The sequence below is a fragment of the Oryzias latipes genome, chromosome 17, assembly GCF_053564925.1.
Source record: "Oryzias latipes strain Hd-rR chromosome 17, Olatipes_Hd-rR_3.1".
In the NCBI taxonomy this organism is placed as follows: Eukaryota; Metazoa; Chordata; class Actinopteri; order Beloniformes; family Adrianichthyidae; genus Oryzias; species Oryzias latipes.
Genome location: NC_136253.1, coordinates 31,090,272 through 31,109,364, shown reverse-complemented (window position 1 = coordinate 31,109,364; position 19,093 = coordinate 31,090,272). Strand labels below are relative to the sequence as shown.

General features: G+C 38.1%; 2 protein-coding genes across 2 annotated transcripts; both read right to left on the bottom strand.

Moving 5' to 3' along the window:
- Positions 1 to 886: 886 nt before the first annotated feature.
- irf4a (interferon regulatory factor 4a) lies at positions 887 to 11,325 on the bottom strand. Its single transcript, XM_023965194.2, has 9 exons — positions 11,171 to 11,325; positions 10,516 to 10,715; positions 10,148 to 10,334; positions 9,376 to 9,461; positions 9,087 to 9,261; positions 8,308 to 8,388; positions 7,825 to 8,214; positions 6,820 to 6,932; positions 887 to 4,707 (listed from the first exon to the last, which is right to left on the bottom strand). Exons 2-9 carry the CDS (start codon positions 10,711 to 10,713, stop codon positions 4,558 to 4,560), a joined length of 1,380 nt encoding a protein of 459 aa, XP_023820962.1. The 5' UTR covers positions 10,714 to 10,715; positions 11,171 to 11,325; the 3' UTR covers positions 887 to 4,557.
- A 666-nt stretch (positions 11,326 to 11,991) lies between these two features.
- On the bottom strand, positions 11,992 to 19,093 carry dusp22b (dual specificity phosphatase 22b). The gene is made up of 8 exons (XM_004079274.5): positions 18,975 to 19,093; positions 18,152 to 18,347; positions 17,850 to 17,883; positions 17,694 to 17,776; positions 17,216 to 17,265; positions 14,633 to 14,707; positions 13,401 to 13,572; positions 11,992 to 12,327 (listed from the first exon to the last, which is right to left on the bottom strand). Exons 2-8 carry the CDS (start codon positions 18,260 to 18,262, stop codon positions 12,238 to 12,240), a joined length of 615 nt encoding a protein of 204 aa, XP_004079322.1. The 5' UTR covers positions 18,263 to 18,347; positions 18,975 to 19,093; the 3' UTR covers positions 11,992 to 12,237.

The window sequence follows — 19,093 nt, the reverse complement described above, 5'->3', positions numbered from 1 at the left end:
TATTTAAAACAAACCTTTCTTTACTTTCTTCCCAACAGCATTCAGCACAGGTAAACATGTTACCTGTAAAGACTACTGCAGGCCTCTCAAATATGGAAAAGCAGAAACTAGAAAAAAACTTTTTAAATTCATCAAAGGCAGAAATTGCCTCTAACACAGACTTTTAGGGTTTATGTTAAGGGCAAAAAGCAATGTTAGTGCAAATTTATAAATAGGAAATTGGTATATGTGTTATCTTTAAGTTTGCAAAAGCACTTAATGATTAAAAAGCTTTAAGGGCCAGTTTGCGATTTAATTAACAATTAATAATAAGAAATCACCAGTGCCACAATTTGGAGGATGCTGGCCCATTCTTTTTCAAAGTTTTTTAAGCATCACATGTCTTCATTGTGGTTTGGGTTTTGCAGATACAAATCAATTTTTGAGGGGTTCTTCCTTAAAAAAACTGTTCCAAAACACTGTTGGACACAAATGATCCTTTTTTTTTACTTTATGTTCCTCATTTTTTACATTTTAAATCAAGTCAAACTCATAACAATTAAAGCAACAAACTACAAACTTTCTTTTTGGAGAAAGTAAACAGGTTTTTGGTTACGTTTTCTTGTCATTGCAGATGGGAACATCTAATGACTAAACTTTCTGCTTCAGAGCTTCGTGTTTGAGCGCAGACCGTGTCACTCAGAGCAACGGCCCGAAAAGGCGGAAAAAACTGAAGCCTGACTACAAATTATGCGGCTTCCTGCAGAGGGGGAAACACCACGGCCAACGTGTGAATGTTTTTCTTTTCTTTTTTCCCTCGTTTTTTTTTTTCTCACCAATTGTGACTCATTTTTTTCTCCATTTATTTGCTAATGTGGTGAGCCCAGATATGAAGCAACCACAAAGAACATATTGATATGTTTATTTTCAAATAAATCTCACATTCATTTTAATACTCAAAAACATCCACAACAGCACAATTGTTGGAATAATTTACAATTTTGCAAATTTTTGCAGTTGATTGTAAATGGTGACGTCATATAAAAACATTTTACACTGAATGTTCAAGGCAGAATTTCTTCATAGTTTTAAAAAATATTTGTTCTTATTTATATTGCGTGGTAATTACCTTTGTTTTGCACACTGATGTCATTTCGTTCAGTCCTGAGATGCTTTAATTTTATTAAAAATAAGTACCGGTATTCTATAAAAGGATTCTAATCCTCATTAAAAAATGTTTTGTCAGTGTGAAAGATACAGACTACAGACAGTGGTTCAACACCATTTTTCTCCCTTTGGACATAAAGACCTGTGTGCGAGAAAAAACTAACGTTTTATTTATTTGTTAATTTTAGGATCTTTCAATGACACATGTTGGAAAATACTGCCAGTTCCGGTGTAAAAATTTAAAAGAAAAGCACGTTCATTTCACTGCTAACTCAACAATGTGTGTGAGCAGACGTTGAAGCTCTGGTCAGAGCCGCCATTGTTGGTTTGCGTGAACTGCAAAAGAGGAACAACAAAGGAGGATGTCTTTTTTGCACTGATACGCCAAAACAACTCGGTGAAAATGTTTTTTGAGAAAGTTCGATTGTAGGTGGGGGAGTCACGTTTCATAATCTGTCCGAAAATGTCCAATCCTGATAACAGTAATATGACAACCAGCCACCCACATGCCCATACATCTCATTCGCTGCTTTATGACATAAAGCGTTTACCACAACAGTATACTGTACATCCAGTTCATGATGTTTTTTTCCCAAAGTGTTTCTTGCAAACTAATGACAAGAAAAAATAGGGCCATCTGACCAATTATAATGAAAAAAAAATGATTTATGGCTCCTGGAAATAAAAGAAGAAGAATGATTCCCGTCTGTGATTTTGGACAGACTCTACGAAAGTGATGTGGTTTAAGTGTGAAGGAAGTTAATGCAGAGATCGAAACTATGGACCACAGAAAAAAACAACAAAACCTCCATCCTTCACAATAATTATACCGCCACAAAATCAGAAACATTTCTATAACCTAACAAAAACATACATTTTCAAATAGTTATGTAATTTAATAAACAATAATTTACTATTAGTACAACTATTTTGGAATTAAATTGAGGGAATCAGTCAGTGACCCGGTTCTTGTCGTGTATGATTGGACATTAAGCGTAAGTAAATATTAAATGTTGTGCCAGAAACACATTCAAATAAATGTTGAGAGATATGTTTGAATGTTTTACAAATCCACACACAAGAAAAATGTTTGAAAAATGATCCAACCAGCCAATTAACTGATGATGTAAACATTTTAGTTTTGAGAAAAAAAACCATAGATTCTTTTGCCTTAGTTTTTCCCAACAATCACAATTTTTAGTCAAAGAAAAAAAAAAATCAATCCAATTTGAAAACACTTTTTTAGGCTTGAAACTAAAGTAAGGTGCAGTTGACCTTTAAGGTTCCAGGCAGAGCTGCATGAGGGTCACCGAAGCCCAGGAAACTTTTATCGCTCAACCTTTGAGCATATCCAGAACCTTGAGCAAAATTTGGCACAAGGAGGAAAGAAACAGACCAGGTGTACTGTTGAGTCCATCAGTCTGACCACTAAAAATGTACAAATGCACACAAAACCACTGGAAGTGTGTACTCTGCCTAAAATAAACATAGTAAAAGTAAATGCTACTAAAATGAAGCACATATCTAATATTTGTAGACTCCACAATTTAAAGAAGAGTTTTGGTGTCACTGCTCAATAAAAAAAGCATTCTAAAAATGTTTAAAATCTATCTCTAAACGTAAAAAGTGTAGTTTGATTTAAAAAATCTTTTAGTTCAGAACCAAACAACTTGTATTTTCACCAAATAAAAAAAAAGTGTTTAGTGCTGCCAATAGTCAAAATGCATATTCAAATTGAAAAATATGTTCCCCTTAGGTTAACTTTTAAACAAACTGTGAGGTTTCATCTGTTTCATGAAGAATAACAAAACAGAGACCAAAGCCTGAAATTGTTCAGCAGCTAAATTATTACGTTTACCTTACATGGACACCAACTTTTTATTAGAAACTGCAGGCATCAGTCCAGTCCATATTGGAAATAAATAGTTTGTCTCTCAAATTTGTTCTGCATGTCCCTGACACCATATTCTCTGTTTGTTGACCGTTTTATGAACAATAAAGGTAGCCGTTAAATGGGCAGAAATTAAGGACAAAGTTTTATTTGTGACTATTATTTCCTCCTAACCTTTTTGAGTCATACTGCGTAAGAACATTTAGGCGAAGTACGACTATATGGACACTCCATGCATGGGAACCAGAGAGCTCCTCTCTGTCTGAACCTGCATCCTAACCATAAAGGTAGTTTTCCTTCCCACTCGTGAGGCCACAAGTTTCATGTCAAGAGGAACAGATAAGTTATGAGATTAGTATCATTTTCCAGTCAATGTGGCACAACCGAGCTGAGTTTACACCTGACTAAATCTTTGACCTAAAGATTTCCCAGACTAAATGCCTGGATAAGTGACCACTCATCTAAAAGCTAAACTATGGTCAATTTTAAATTACCCTGGCGTTTTGCATTAAGGCAGATTTTAAAATGTCTTGAACGAACAAATGCGAGGATTGCAGTTGTGTCTCATTGGACTGCCGGTGATATCAAAACTGCAGCAAAATGTGGAATGAGCATCAATTTTTACTTGGAATCACACTGCAGTGCTGTCAAACAAATATCCCACTAAAACCTCATGAACTTAGAGGAACATCACATTTTATTTCTGTCTCCAATCACAGGTGACTTCATGAATGAAATATTAACCACTCTTCAAGTCGTCCACTTTTTTTCCCCCTACTCCTCATTAAAAAAAAAAAACGAAATAAAAAAGAATAAAATTAAAATGGTTCTGAAATGTGTTCCAATTTTTTTTTTTTTAAGAATAGAGACTCGGTAGGAAATTGGGCCAGTCCAACGTGAGATTATATCTGTAGAAACTTTAGAAAATAGTAACTAAGTTTAGAAAAAAAAAAAAACATCAGCATACACTGAAAGATAAAATGCCTCAACTACTAATAATTCAATCAAAATATACAAAATAATATATAGTGGGAATCCAAGAAAACAATTTTATTGTTTATGAAAGCATTTATTTATAAATAAGCTTTTTTTTTTAAAAGAAAAATTGGAATTTTCTTCAGTGACAAAAAGCAGTGAGTGAGTATTTATTTAGCCTGGTTTATCTCTTAGACGTATCAGTGTTTGTGTTGGGGGGCCATTCTTCCTGTGCACCTGTGCTAGTACTTCCTGCTTCAGTTTTCCCCGCACTCCCCTCGTCCCCCCCCACCCCCCATTCCCCACCACCCTCAAACCGCATCCTTCACATTGTCACAGTAATATTTGTTGAAAGTAAAAAAAAAAAAAATGCATTTCTCCCTTCACAGACACAACAATGAATAGTTGTGCAAGAAGGAACAACAGGGTCTTCCCCATCTTTACCCCGCAACGGTGTCGCTTACTGTACACAAACTGCAGCCACAATGAGAGAGAAAAAGCTGCAGCTTTATGTGTGTCTGTGGGTGTGCGTGCGTGCAAGCATGTCACTCCTGGATGTGTTGTAGGGGACGCTGGGAAGGATAGCCAATGGCTGAAGGGGTGTTCTGTTCCGGGATGTGGTCGTAGGTTCGAGGGTAGTGACCTGCGTTCTGTTGGTAATAGTAGACCAGTTTCCTGGCAAACATTGGCTCCACCTACAAGCAGACAAAGTCCACGTGAGAAACAACAGTCGATAGTTTGGAGCAAGATGCACCACTCTTATAACTGAATAATTAAAGGAAGCTTTATTCATATAACACTTTACAACTCCTTCAGCATACAAAAAAAAAGGAAAAAAAATAGGCAGTTTAAGAACATAAATTTAAACAACATAGAATTACAAAAATAAATAAAATACATAAAAGACAAATTAATTCATTCATCTTCTAAACCCGTTTTGTCCCTTTCGGGGACAGGTCGTCAGTCTGTCGCAGAGCCACAAATCACACACCCTAGGGACAATTTAGAGTAACCATTTAACCTATAAAACATGCTTTTAGACGGTGGGAGGAAGCCAGAGTCCCCGGAGAAAACGCACACATGCACAGGGAGAACATGCAAACTCCACACAGAAAGGTCCACAGAAAGGTCCCCAATTGGTGTACTGTTTCAGGTCCCTAAGCCGGGATCGAACCGGGGTCTTGCTATGAGGCAGGAGTGCTAACCACTCCTCCACCGTGCAGCCCCAAAAGACAAATAAGACTGTAATAGAATGAATAAAAGAAAAGAAAATGGCACCAACCACTGTGTATTAAAAGCTCTTACTGATCCAAGAGACCACATAAAAGTATTTAGCTTTGAACATTAGTATGAATTCATTGACTAATAGTATTAATTTCAAAAAGTTACAAATAGGTCATAAATACAGATATAAATGGGCAAATGTGCTGGTTCTTTGGCTAGTAGAGTAAAGCATTTTTTCTTTACATGCTCAATATCACAGTTTGTGTAAAACCTTTTTGTGTAGTTTGTTGTGCTGGGATTAGAAAATGCCATTTCACATGGCAAAATACACGGATAAGGTTAAAAAATGCACATTTGAAGGTTATCATGGACCCTGCTTCTCATTGTGGAAAGCATATGGTGCTATTAAACACGTCAGCATCTGAATGATGGCATTTTCGTATTTTCTTGGTTCAGACATAAATTCATTAAGGACAGACGCACATGTTACTTTTTCACCTTTTCTAGTGAGACTTAAAGGATTCTGCCAACAAATGTGGACACTTTATAATCAGATTTTGTTATAAGAAGTGTTGTGATAATTATTTGATGGTCTTTAGGTTTTTTTTAAAGAAAGGGAAAAATGAGCCCAGAAAGAATCGTGTACCTTTAAAGTGCAATCTGATAAATATGCTTTTAACTAACTTCCTTTTTTTATTTATTTATCACCGCTGTCAATTTATTAAGTTGCTTGAAATCAATCCAGTAATAAAGTTATTATGGATTTATTTTTTGCATCTTTATCCCTTCTACTTCAAATGTCTGCAAGGAGCGCAAGATAAGATAGACAACTGAGTACTTGAGGAGGATACATTGCAAGCTACATAAGAAGCCTGTACAAAAACAACTGAAATTGTGGCTTGTCAACACCAACACTAAAAGATAAGCCTGTTATGATGCTGTCATTAAATGTTGTGACGTCTTATTTTATCTATTTGTATAGTAAGTATTTGTTTATGTGTTTTATTGTAAATGTATGTGTGCTTTTCTTAGATCCTGGCCAGGGTACATCAAAACTGGCTTTTGGCTAAATCTAGCTTTTATTAAATTTTTCAATTACACTGTTTCCTTTTAAATTTACTATTATTATTCTTATTATATTTTGTATTGCAAAAATAATAAATGATCTATGTGGGGCAGTGGTTGGTGCTCTTGCCTCACAGCAAGAAGACCCCTGGTTCAAGGACCTGAAGCAGAGCACCATTGGGGGACCTTTCTGTGTGGAGTTTGCATGTTCTCCCCATGCATGCGTGGTTTTTCTCCGGGGACTACGTCTTCCTCCCACCGTCCAAAAACATGCTTCATATGTTAATTGGTTACTCTAAATTGTCCCTAGGTGTGATGTGAGTGTGCATGGGTGTGTGGTTTGTGGCCCTGCGACAGACTGGCCTTTTGCCCACGAGTGGCCGGGATAGGCTCTGGCAACCAAAAGGTACAAAGATGAATGAATAGAAGATGAATTTAGAAGATGAGTGAATGAATCCATATTTTTATGAAAGATTTTAATTGAAATAAATCGTTTCAAGATCATAATTGTTACATACTTGTGCAGTGATCATCTTTCGTGAACGTTGTGGGTCTGGATACTCATCTCCAAAGCACAGCACCACCTGGTGTCGGGGCAGATGCCGACCATTGTGGGCAAAATCTTGCAGGTCTGTAAGTAGAAGAGTGAAATACATCGGAGGGTGCATTCACTTCAACTTTTATGAGTCATGCATGTCACAATAAACATGCCTAAGAGAGAGCATTCAATGCACCATGCTGCCTTCATGACCTTTTCCCCGATCTCGATGACTTTTTCTGGAAACTACTGATGTGGATGATGGAAATTTAACATGAAATGGCACAAAAAAACACTATCGTGTCACGCATTGTGGTGGACCACAGGAGGTGGGTGGGGACTACACATACTTTGGCCCCCTGCTGAGAAAGAACGAGCGACTTGTTTGTGCTACTTCAACACTGACAGAGGGACTTACCAGCTGAAGCACCACCAGCCTTTTCTAAAGCATCATCATATCTGTTATCCACAAGTATGATCAATAACCACCAAAAAATTGTTAAACTGTAATTAGATAACGTTGCTTTTTTGGAAAAAAAAGAGGCTAAGTTTTAAAAAAAACATATACATCAAAAAATTAAAACTAATTAAAACTAGCAACACTGAATTTGTTTCAATATAGAGTTTTGCAAATTCACCAGATTGATAAACATGTTAAGGAAGCCTAACCTTATATATGCCGATGTTAAGAGAAATACGTCAGTAGTTTTCCTTCATGTTTAATGATGTTGAACTGAAGAAATACTAAAGTTTGCATTTCCATCACATTTTCAGAGGTATACACTGACATAAATGACCCAATAGATATTTGGGTCATTTATGGGTCATTTCTTCTTTCCACCTACTTTACTAAATAGTTACAAACATAAGGTTTACATACAGCAGATTATTTTTTCTATATATTTTTTTGTATAAAAACCAAAATGTTTCACATAGATCTAAAGAAATAAGTAAAAATAAAAAGTGGCTGCACATTAGTGCTTACCAATAAGGAACTGATGGGTGTCGAACAATTTGCACGGCTGCTCCTTCTCCAGCTTGTTGGGTTTATCCATAAATTGGGCCAGAGGTCCCTCCCAGTAAACTCGTCCCTGACAGAGGCGCTTGGCGTACATCCCATCGGCTGTCATCCACAGAAGCACCCCCTTCTCCAGTATGTTAGGAAGCATTTCTGCACCCTGTCTCTGGGACTCGGGATATGGAAATGGAAAAAAAACCACTTCTGCTCCGCTGTGAAACTTGTCCTCTGGGCATGAGGACGGAGAAGATGGAGAGCATGTGGAGGAGGAGGTGATCCTACAACCTTCTGGGTTAGTGACAGTCACTTCCTTTACCAGTGACTCTCTGTAGTATAAGGCCACATGCAGGCTGAAATCTGAAAGAAAGACACATTTTTAGAAGGTTTGTCTTAGCTGAAAAATAGAAAGTTTAGACGTCAACAAACGTAGTTGCAGTAAATACTGTTTACCTGTTATAACATTGTTGTGGTCCACTGCATACAAAGGTGGTTGAGACTCTGAAAGGTAGGTATGGAATGAGAGCTGAAAACCTGCATAAAAAGAAAGAAATACATTTAAAAAAAACTAATAAATGTAAAGATGAGAGGGATTAAAGAAGAAGGACTTTCTTTCTTGGATAAATTAAAAAAAATAAAACTGAATCCATGGAAGACATGAATGACATCTTTGTTTATTTACTAACTTTAACCTGCAGATTTTGAGTAAACTGTTTAAGTCCCACCCGATCATGTTTTGAGCGATTTTAAAAGTATTCTTAGTAGTGTTTTAATAATGATTATGCCATTTTTAGTCAATTAACAAAACATGTTGTTTTCTAGGACATAGTTTCTGCAGAGCGGCAGGAGTTCACTTAAAATTTCTTTGAATTATGGGTGGGGCTGTTGGCATGGAGCATGTCCATCCCCCCTTCCCCTCTCCATTGGATGGCGGAGCAGGGAGCTCTTGGCCCCTTTACTACACAAATAAACTCTTTTACAAATTGTATTTTCTTTCCACTTCGATTTGAATTAACAAAATCTTTGAATAAAGCCATATTCAGAAATCTAACTTTAGGCTTAATTTTATTCATATATGACCTCCATCATCAGAAACATGCCACAAGATCATGTAAAAAATAAACTCGATTTTCACTAGATCACGTAAAAATAAGCACCATTTTTATTGGAGTGGGTCTTTAAGGGGTGATTTTTTTTTTTTTTTATATATGGCATGAAAATGACCATCTTACCATTTTCTGTGTGTGACCCGGGCCAAGCTCGGCTGATTGATGGTGGGTAGGGACACTGGCCGTACTGCAGTTCTGCGTGTGGCCCATGTAAATGTGGACTGGACAGAGCTTGCTGCTCTGGAGAAGGGTGGTAATCCCTCCAATCCCTTCTCTCTTGAGAAACTACAAAAGGCACCTGGGGGCAGCAGGGAGGCTCACTCAGAGAAGAAACCACTAGGATCTTGTGGTAACTTGTGCAAGTGAGATCATGAACAGCATATGTATATTTTTTGGTTTAAAAATTGCTGACCTGGTTGCGCAGTGATGTGTAAGGCGAAATAAAGCCAATGGCATTGGCGTGCTGTGGCATCTCCTCTATACAGCTCATTTTCATTTCTGTAAATGTTTGAAAACAGAAAAAAAAGTCTTCACACTGCAAATATATATATTGTTAGAAAAAAAAATCTAATTTTGCAAAATAACATTCCTTTGCAGGGTAAGGACAAATTATGTGGTGCATAATTGAGCTGCTGCTAACATGATGAACTTGGATAAATTTAGTAAGCCTGAACTGTGAATGCATTTCATGCACTTGCTAAGCTGTGCTATTTTCATCTGAGGGTGATTTGCAAGGCAAGTACAAAAAGAAAAAAAAAAGACTTAGTGCACGTAGATCTTGTTTATGAGAATCAAGTGTTAGCCCTGATAACAAAAACTGCTCTGCTGTAACATGGCAGAGACTTTGTTATGCAAGGCCTGAGGTTGTCTGGCTGTCTTTTAAGCAGCTCACGCTTAGTAACCGAAGCCCTCTAAAAAAAGCACTAGGGCTTTTTGGTTCATGCTTTGGCTTCCTTTGTGCTTCCTGCCTGATCCGACTCAACAGCAGCAGAGCAAATGTATGTGGCACACAAAGTGTGTGAAAACGCAACAGCGCTCAGCAGTTGCAGAGAAGTAGTAGCCTTTGCACTGCAGACTTTTGATTCAATGCATAGTGCATTTCATTTCAAGCGCTCTATCTTCTAATCCTGTGGTCCTTCAATTGATGCTACACTTCCTGTGGCATGGAAGGTTTCTATACTCACCCTTTTTTGCTCCCTCTGGAATGATTCTGTAAACTTTATATGGATCTGAGATGTCCAGTTGGCTTCTCTCCACTATTTCATCAAAGTCGTTGCTTTTATTAAGAGCACAGCGAAGTCTGGTTTTCCATGTGGGGGGGTCTGGTTTGTCAATACCTTCCTTGTATTTTCCCTTAAACATTGCCCATGCCTTAATAGAAAAAAAAAAAAACAATTTAAATAAGACTTTTTTTTCTAAAACTTCCTCTTCACGAGAGACCAAAAAAGGAAACCAAACTGTCCTTTTTTCAAGAAACTTCTCAAATGTTATCAAACTCTGCTCTTGAACTGTTATGAACATCACATTTGGGGGAGAAGAGAGAATATCAGACCTTGAACAGCGCAGCATCCTCTTCTCTGTTGTAGTCCTGTTTCCCTGCGTGTTTCCACGGAATTCTAAAGATGGTCTTCTCCTCGTTTTCCCAAACCAAGCCGGGATATCTCCTGCTGTCTATCTGATCGATCAGCCACTGCCTCAGTTTTCCATTGCCGCAGCCACCTGACACGCTGCTGTCTTCATCCAGGTTCATCTCTGCAACAGAAAATGAAGGAAAAGAATTCAACCGTTCCCTTCCTGATAGTTGATTTTAAAGACACACACACTGGTGATTCCTATTAAAAGAGCATTTGAAAAGTTGCTGAAGTCTCATTACTTGAGTTCCACATGCTTGCCAACAAGCCTTAGTGTTACAACTGCGTTATCGCTTTTACTTCACACAAGTTACGACTAACATTTTGGGCGACAATCCTGTACAAAAACATAAAGGAAGTGAGTAATAAAATGAATCACGTCAAAGAAATGTGACTCGTTTACAAGAATAATTGCACAACAAGCATTTCATTTTTTTGCAAAATGTAAAACCCTGTATGTTTATCAATTTAAATATTTTCTAAATGGTATCAAATATATGTTTGTTAAGATGATTTTTTTCAAATGAACGCATCATCTGAAGATGAGAGACATTTATGGGTTTTAAAACAGCTTACCTTTGGATCCGCAGGGGCCCCACTGTAAGCTGCAGGCGGGGATCTCGGGGTCCTGCTCTTAAACTTTCTCACATCTTGATTTTTCAGGGAGGAGCTTCTGGGGCTCAGAGAAGTTCAAGAAGAGATGTGCTGCAATTTGGCGCGTTCACTTCTCTGAAAGCCTGAATTCACCCACGCAGCGGTGTCGTGGGGAATCCCTCTAGTGACACCCTGAACGCAGATCACAACGGAATGGAACAATTTACACTTCCCATCACTAAATATCCCAAAAGAAATTACCTAAAAAGGAAAATCTGATCCAAACGACCATCTACTGATAGAAACTCTACCTGAAAATACCTAAATATGTCTAAGTAATTATTAGGAAATGTCACATTTACCAATTAAAACAAAAAAAAGTCAGAAATACAAACTTTAATTTAAAATATGAGATTATTCCAAATGTAAAAAGTTTGCAACACTGCCCTCCAGTGGTTCCTCCTGTGCATGCCCTGTATGCAGTTCAAAGCATATTCTCTCTGACGTTAAATGATTCTTTTAACTACTCATACTTTATTAAATGCTTTATTAATTTGTGAGTTTAAAATTCAACGGAGCCAAAAGTCTTGTAAGACCATTTTGGCTTGATGCTCCCATGCATGACCTTCGTTGCTCATCAGACAAACAGGAAGAGACCCAGGAAACTGCGCTGAACAGCACACAGAACATGCATGATCACATTTAGTGTCAGCACCCACCGACCACCAACCTAATGTAGCTTCTGGGTTTGCAACATCAACGAAAAAATAAAATCATGTCTCAATAATTAGGTAAATAAACTATTCTCATTTGTTCAGCTTTTATTTATAAAACACATACAGTACAGTTTTTGTAGTTTATATATTTTTTTAGACATTCGTTTTAGAATATTTTTACATTCATGAGCATCAAATACAGAGTTTGCAGTCTGACTGTAGACCATAATGGAAATGCATTGCACAGTCTAGGCAGTGCTGCAAAGGTCGAAGATCAAACACCTTCAGACAAAGTTCAGAGAAGAATGTCTTCTTCATCCTTTTCCTCATCTTTCACTTGGAGCTTTCTGGTTGCAAGTTCCGTATGTCAGCTTCATCGTTGAACGGGTTGTCCTTGTATTCCTTTTGTAGCCATTCTCTGAACTTGAGAAAAAAAAAAGCCTTGCTTTGTTTATTCATATCAATACTTAAAGTCTTAGTCCAAACTTCCCTTATGGGTAGATACGGGCTGTCTGTGGGCCAAAAATGGCCAAACCTGTATGGGGCAGATGGTCTGCACCAAATATCAAGGACGTAGACTGCTGAGTGAGCCCATACAGCAAAAATGTTCATACACATTTTTTTCTGCACGAATGCAGACAGTTTTAGGTAACACTAAAACAACACTAAAGGAATTCACACAGGATTCACACCGTCCGCGTGTAGTGCTTTCAAGAACGCACCATACAGGGTTTTGCGAACGCCCATTCATCCGGTGGTGTTCACACCGGACGCGCGCGGAGCGGCAGGGAAGGGGACTTCGTTTTTTTTACTGTTTGCTAGCGCTTGTCCTCTACCTACAGTGGGATGAAAGTTGATGTGAAAAGTCAAATCGGTGCAAATCCTGCAAATCTTGTTTTAGGCTTTCTGTTTTAATCTGGCCAGGTACAAAACCCAATTATTAATTTATCCTTTGTGTTCATGTTTACAAAGGTTGCAACTTCCATGTTTTAAAAAGGAAGCTACACTATCAAACTGAGTCCCCTGTTGGTCACGGCGCCACGTTGCCGCAGTTCAGTGCAAAGAAGTTCAACTGGTTGAACTTTCAGCGCGCGATCAATGAACGCGATCTGTAGGAAGAGCCCGTGACCGCACTTTAAAACAAGCGAAGTGACACATGATCACGAGCATTCCGGACAGGGAAGCCTGAAATTCTGGTCTCCCCGCCTATGCATCGACTTTTCATTGAAGGTGGCTGCTTGAATGTGAGTCGATGCAGTCTGTTGTGAGTGCAGCTGAAGGTTGAAGCAGTTGAGACGGAGGCGTGTCATAAAGGTTCTTTATTTTTTCAACGCCTCCAAAATCCTGCAAGACCCACCTGCACTCCCTTTAAGATGGAGCCGCTCCTCTCTACGACCCTACCCGGGCTCCGAAAACCCAAAAACTCGCAGCACCCGTACAGGTCCATGCAACACAAAAAACCCTCGAGTATGAATTCCCTGATTTGTTCCACTGACCTGTTCAGCTTGGGTGGCCTCAAACTCTTGGAGCTGACGCTGGAAGCTCAGGTTGGGACAGGCGCACGGCCGAACAACCCGAACGGCGGCCAGCGCCTCCTCCCAGCCCAGACTTGTCACGGTCATGATGTACGCCACCACCAAGGTGACACTGCGGGACACTCCAGCCAAACTATACAAATAAACACAAAGAAGAACTCCAATTGAAAATGTAAAGATGCAAGCTAATGTTAACACAAATTCCTTAGCCTTACATTATTTATATTAATTATCAGATCATTAACTTTAATAATCTGGTCCTAAATCATTCCAATGTATGAATATGTATTAATACATATATGACCATTGGAGCTTTATGAAAAGGATTTCTAGGTGATGTATGTAATTGCTAAATGTAAAATCTGTCTTGGTGGACAAAACTGTAATTAGTTGTTTGTCCAAGCTTAGAATTTGTAGATCTCTGCCAAAACGGTCCAATAATTGTTTAAAACAAACCTCACTGGACGTGAAGTAGAACAATTCCTTCATTTCAATCCTAAATTTTAGTCTAAGACGCTCATGTTTCATATTCAGAATCTGCATTGGGTTAACAAAGATGTCAAATCTGTCGTAAAAGAAAAAATACGTCATTACTTTTCATTAAAAAAGAAAACTCATGTTAGGAGAGTTCAATCCAGCAGGTGGAAAATTATGCAAAGTTTGTTATTAAGTCGGTTTACGCCTCATGTGATGCTTAACTGTAGTTAAGTCACTGTAGCATAAGCCAAAAAACAAGTTTTATTTGCATACATATACAAATACAGGAAGTGTTGTCTGCCAATCAAACTGCAGAGGTTCTAGTATCAAATTGAATAAATATAGATTGATTAAAAGCTTCATATACATTTTGATAAATGGAGCAAAAAAAAAAAACTATCAGAAATAGCTAAGTGTATTTCTGAGAAAATTCTGCCCAGCTAAATATAACTTTACCCGGTGAGCAGAACGTTGTTGCTGCGCTTTGCATTTTGGGAAGTTCTAAAATAGGCCATCCATTTTTATTGAATTTCTTTGCAGCAGTAGCACAGGCTTCGCTTGAGCCCATACATGTATCAGTTTATTTGAACTGTACATTAAGGAAATTTCACAAAGCAAATCGATCTAGTTCAACCACCTAAACACGTCTCTCACTAAACCAAAGTATGCCCCTGACAGGCTCTCCCTGTCAGGGGCAAAGGTCATCTTGCTCTCACCAGTGAACGAGGCAGCCTTCTCCTTTTAGCCGAGACTCGTGTATGAACATTATACTTTCCTTAAAGTGCTGAGTCCTGTGGAGGGAAAAAAGCCAGTGAGATGACAGTTTTGAGAATAAGATCTGTAAAAATAAAAATAAAAAGCCCCATGCTGTTACTGAACTCATGCACTGCAACAACTGTAATGTGAATGCAGAGTTAGTTTAGCTACACTTTTCCTTATCTTTTCAATACCAAATTTTGCTAAATTGATGTCCTAATTTCACACAGGATCTCTAAACATTCAAATGTCCACGTTCATATTTGGTTCATTGAATGTTTCTGAGAACTGGCGCTATAGTGAGCATGTTGTCATCAGTAGAGAAGGGCTCACTCCTGCCTCCAACAGAATTAAGATTATGTCCAAATTCCTTCACTATTCACTACCTAGTGCACTATAATCGCGGTGTCTCCTAATTTCCCAGAAGCCTCTACGAAAAACCAGCATGCATGGATGGTCACTAGATTGGCGAATACAGACTACGATGCATTACATTTAAACGATTTTTCAAGTGGAAAAAAAAAGTATTTTAATTTGATAAAGCATCCAAGCTTTCATCTTCAGTGGATTCATAAATAGTTTTTGTAAAATGTTTATTTTTATGAGGTTTTCGCTTCGGGAAATTGGTAGCATAGTGTCCAAAATGCTTTTACAATCCAGGGCATTCGATAGTCCCGCCCTATATAGTTTTATGGTAGTTAAGGAATGGGGAGGGAGTTTTGAAATAGTCTAAGGTTGTGTCCGAATTCCTTCACTACTCACTGCATACAGCTCCGAAATTGAGTGCCCTACAAATTTCCCAGAAGTCTCTGCAAAAACCCAGTGTGCAACGATGCTCACTACATTAGAAAATATAGACCAGACTGTATTGCGTCTGAACAATTTTTACCAAAACAAATGTATTTTTTTAATGAACCATCATCATTTTATCTTCACACGACAGTGGATTTATAAATGATCATTAAGGTAAAGATATTAAGTAGATTTTTAAAATCAATGACATCATAGTCGCGGTTTAATAAAAAACAAACAAAAAAAGTAGTGAGCATTGGTGTCCAAATTGCTTTTAAAATCCAGGGCACTACATAGTGCCGCACTTTATAGCTTTTTAGTAGTTAGGGAATAGGGTGGGAATTCTGACAGACTCCGTCAATTCAGGCAGCATTTTTTTGCAATTGTATGCTGCCATATTGGAGCCTGATATCGTTAGATAGGAATGATTGGTTGGGACTTGGTCTGAGTCGACGTTACTATGGCAACCACTCCCACCAGTCAGGAGTGGGCCATTGTGAAATCCACATCCCTACCACTTGAAAGATCTGTCAATCAAATGTTTTGAATGTTCAACAAGAGACCATCTACTTTTATTGAGACATAAGATTGGTCAGTTTATTCGTGAATACAGAAAATATTTAATAAAAAATAGGATTATCAAGAACATGTTAAAAAAATGAGGTAGCAGAGGAAGAATGGTTGTTCTGAATGACTGAGTAACAGCTGTTTATTTCTCTATAGAAGTCTATGAAATGTTGGCGTCTTGGAACCAGTAGCTACTTCCTGTTTGGAATCTGAGGGGGAAGGAGTCAATCAGAGCTGTTTTTAGACACAGCTGATGATTAGGTAATAAAAACATGCCTCATTATTTGGCTAAAGAAAAAGGAACAATTATTTAAGACCTAAAAATATGTTAGTGAAATGTCTTGTAACCATCATATTTCTCCCCATTTGCAGTTCTAGACCTTGGATGTTTGTGGCGTTTCTCTTCACATTAAAAGCTTTGTGAATTTTAATTGAAAATATGACTTTTATTCTTATGACACAACCTACAAGGTCAGGGGTTGTTTACCACCTTTCCAGACAACCCACATCATGATACTTTCACCTAAACCTTTAATAAAAGATGTCAGGTTCAAGATTTAAACAAATCATTTTGCCAAAGTATTTTATTCTGCTTTTATCTGAAAAAAATGTATCTTTTGACATGTTTTATCTTTACAGGTGAACATTTTCCCCATCAGTCCTGTGGAGGTTAAACTCCCTCCTGCAGTTTGATTTTTTTTTCAGTCTACTTACCAACCGAGTTAACGTTTTCAAATAAATGATAACAGAAATGGACATAATTATTCATTAAAACCAGTTAAACATTTGTCTGCATGTGCAACATGCTGTATGATATTGTTATTAACTTTACAAAAAAAAACGAGTTAGAAGTCCTAAAAGGCTGCAGAAAATGTGTTGTTGGTCATAAAACACTGCATTAGCAGTTTCATCTTCCTCTTTATGGAGGTTTTAAACAACAAAATGGGACATTTTTTGTACATTTTCATGTAAGAGAGCAGCCATTTGCAAAGAGAAAGATTTCACAGTTGAATGTTGAGGCTGTGGACGCATATCATTTACACATCCGCTTGAAAATCAAATAAATAACTCAGGACGCCCACCACAGTGTGGCCTGAAATTGACAATGTTTTCTCGCTTTCTTTTTCAGCTTTCGATGGGCGTGTCTTAGTGCAGCATCATACTTACAGGTTTCCAGCACTTACAGGTTTTGTGTGACCAAGTCAGACGCTATAATGCAGAGGTAGGTCATCTCCTAGTGGACAAGGCACACCTGTGAGAAGTCTGTTCTACCTTTTAGTTTGACCTTCAGTTGTTTCAAACATACCTGCAGACTTGTGATTATACACAGCTTGTGGCATTACTTTTACACATTTTATGCTTTTAATTTTCAAGAGAAAAACAGCAGTTAAGAAAATAAAATATTCAAAGAGTCTGCATGTTACCCGCTTACCAAAGCCAGAACAGCCGCCTACTCTGACACCCACTCCTGCTACATCTCTATACCAGCTGCTGTGGACCGACTTTCTCCTTCATACCCTGATAAATCCCAAACTCTGGAGTTACAAGTGACTAGTTCTTGAACAACCAGCTAGACTGGTTCATGAACCAAACTGATCTCAGCAGGTACAAATTCGGTTCCTTATTCCCTCCATAGGGGCAGGAAGCAGGAGGCCATCTCACCTGTAGAATGGGAGCTGCACTGTCATGAATGGACAGGATGTGTGTGATATTGTTTCTGGCAAGCGCTTCTCCGTCTCTGGCATCTGGGAGGACGACAATACAATTACATAGGAAGTGAGATAGTTCAATGCATAAAAAACTCAAAATTGGACACACCTTTGAAATTCCCCAAATATAGGTCTGGAAGGACCTGCAAGGAGCAACAAAGAAATCACAGGTTTAGCCAAAGATCAGAGCAAAATGACGGATCCAAAAAACGAAAGTTCTTCAACGAAACTCTGACGAGGGAAACTGAACTGAAGGTGAAGAAAATAACAACAAAAATAAAACCTAGTAAGTAGAGTAAGAAAACCGCACAACAACAAGCGATTCATTGGGAGACCAAAAAAAGTTGTATTTTTGGATCCGATCGATATGACATCAAACGTGAGGTGGTCACAGATGGGACGGAGACGTACCTTGTTGATCCCATTCCCCATGCTGACAGTCCGCCTGAAAACACTGGAAATCTGTGCCTTCACTGACACTTGATCGCGTTTGGAGGGCTGCTGCTGGGCTCTAGTCCCCATACGCTGCAGGTCTGTCGCTGCACTTCATGTCCGAACCCGGAGGGTTAAAGAGTGGTGCTCAGGTTCCCGCGTTGAATCTTGGGAACTGTAGTAGAATTGTATCAAATGCCTTTAGCTTCACTTTCAATTACAGAATAATGCTTATTTGTAATAACTGTCAAAACTATATATCTATAGAGATATATATCTCTATAGATATATAGCGATATATATCTATAGAGATATATATCGCTATATATCTATATATGTACATAGATATATAAATATACAAAGAAAGTCCTCGTTGAAATGACTTGAAACGTTCAAAAGTAACAATAAACTAAAATTTATTGAAAATTAAATAATCAAAATCAGCCATTGCTTTTGAGTTGTTGATTAACAGAATTATTGAAAAAAACAAACTAATGAAATAGGGCTGGACAAAAATGATGGTACCCATAACCTTTTGAGAAAATCACTGCAATTAAACGGTTTCTGTATTTGTCAATGTGCCTTCTGCACCTGTCCACAGGTGCAGCACATTTCTATCCAAAATGCCTTGATAATCTAGAGATTTCTTTTTACCTACCTTGCACAATTTCGAGACACCCTGTGCCAGGTGCAGCAAAGTAGCCCCAAAACAGAACCTAGCCTCCTCCATGTTTAGGGACAGTGTTATTTTCGTTGTATGCTTCATTTTTGAGTCTAAGAACATAGAGCTGATATGCCTTACCAAAAAGTTCCAGTTTTGTCTCATCTGTCCAAAGGACATTTTCCCAGAAGCTTTGTGGCTTGTCAACATCCATTTTTGCAAATTCCAGTCTAGTTTTTTTATGATTTCCTTTCAACAGT

Bases quoted from the DNA above. Each gene is read 5' to 3' on its own strand.
- irf4a (XM_023965194.2), bottom strand. From the start codon at position 10,713: ATGAACCTGGATGAAGACAGCAGCGTGTCAGGTGGCTGCGGCAATGGA. The intron at 10,335-10,515 runs GTCTGATATTCT...TTTTCTATTAAG, and splicing joins AGGATGCTGCGCTGTTCAAG to GCATGGGCAATGTTTAAGGG. The intron at 4,708-6,819 runs GTATGTAACAAT...GTCTGCTTGTAG, and splicing joins GAAAGATGATCACTGCACAA to GTGGAGCCAATGTTTGCCAG.
- dusp22b (XM_004079274.5), bottom strand. From the start codon at position 18,262: ATGGGGACTAGAGCCCAGCAGCAGCCCTCCAAACGCGATCAAGTGTCA. The intron at 17,884-18,151 runs GTACGTCTCCGT...TGCTCCTTGCAG, and splicing joins TGGGGAATGGGATCAACAAG to GTCCTTCCAGACCTATATTT. The intron at 13,573-14,632 runs GTGAGAGCAAGA...TTATTTGTATAG, and splicing joins GAAGGCTGCCTCGTTCACTG to TTTGGCTGGAGTGTCCCGCA.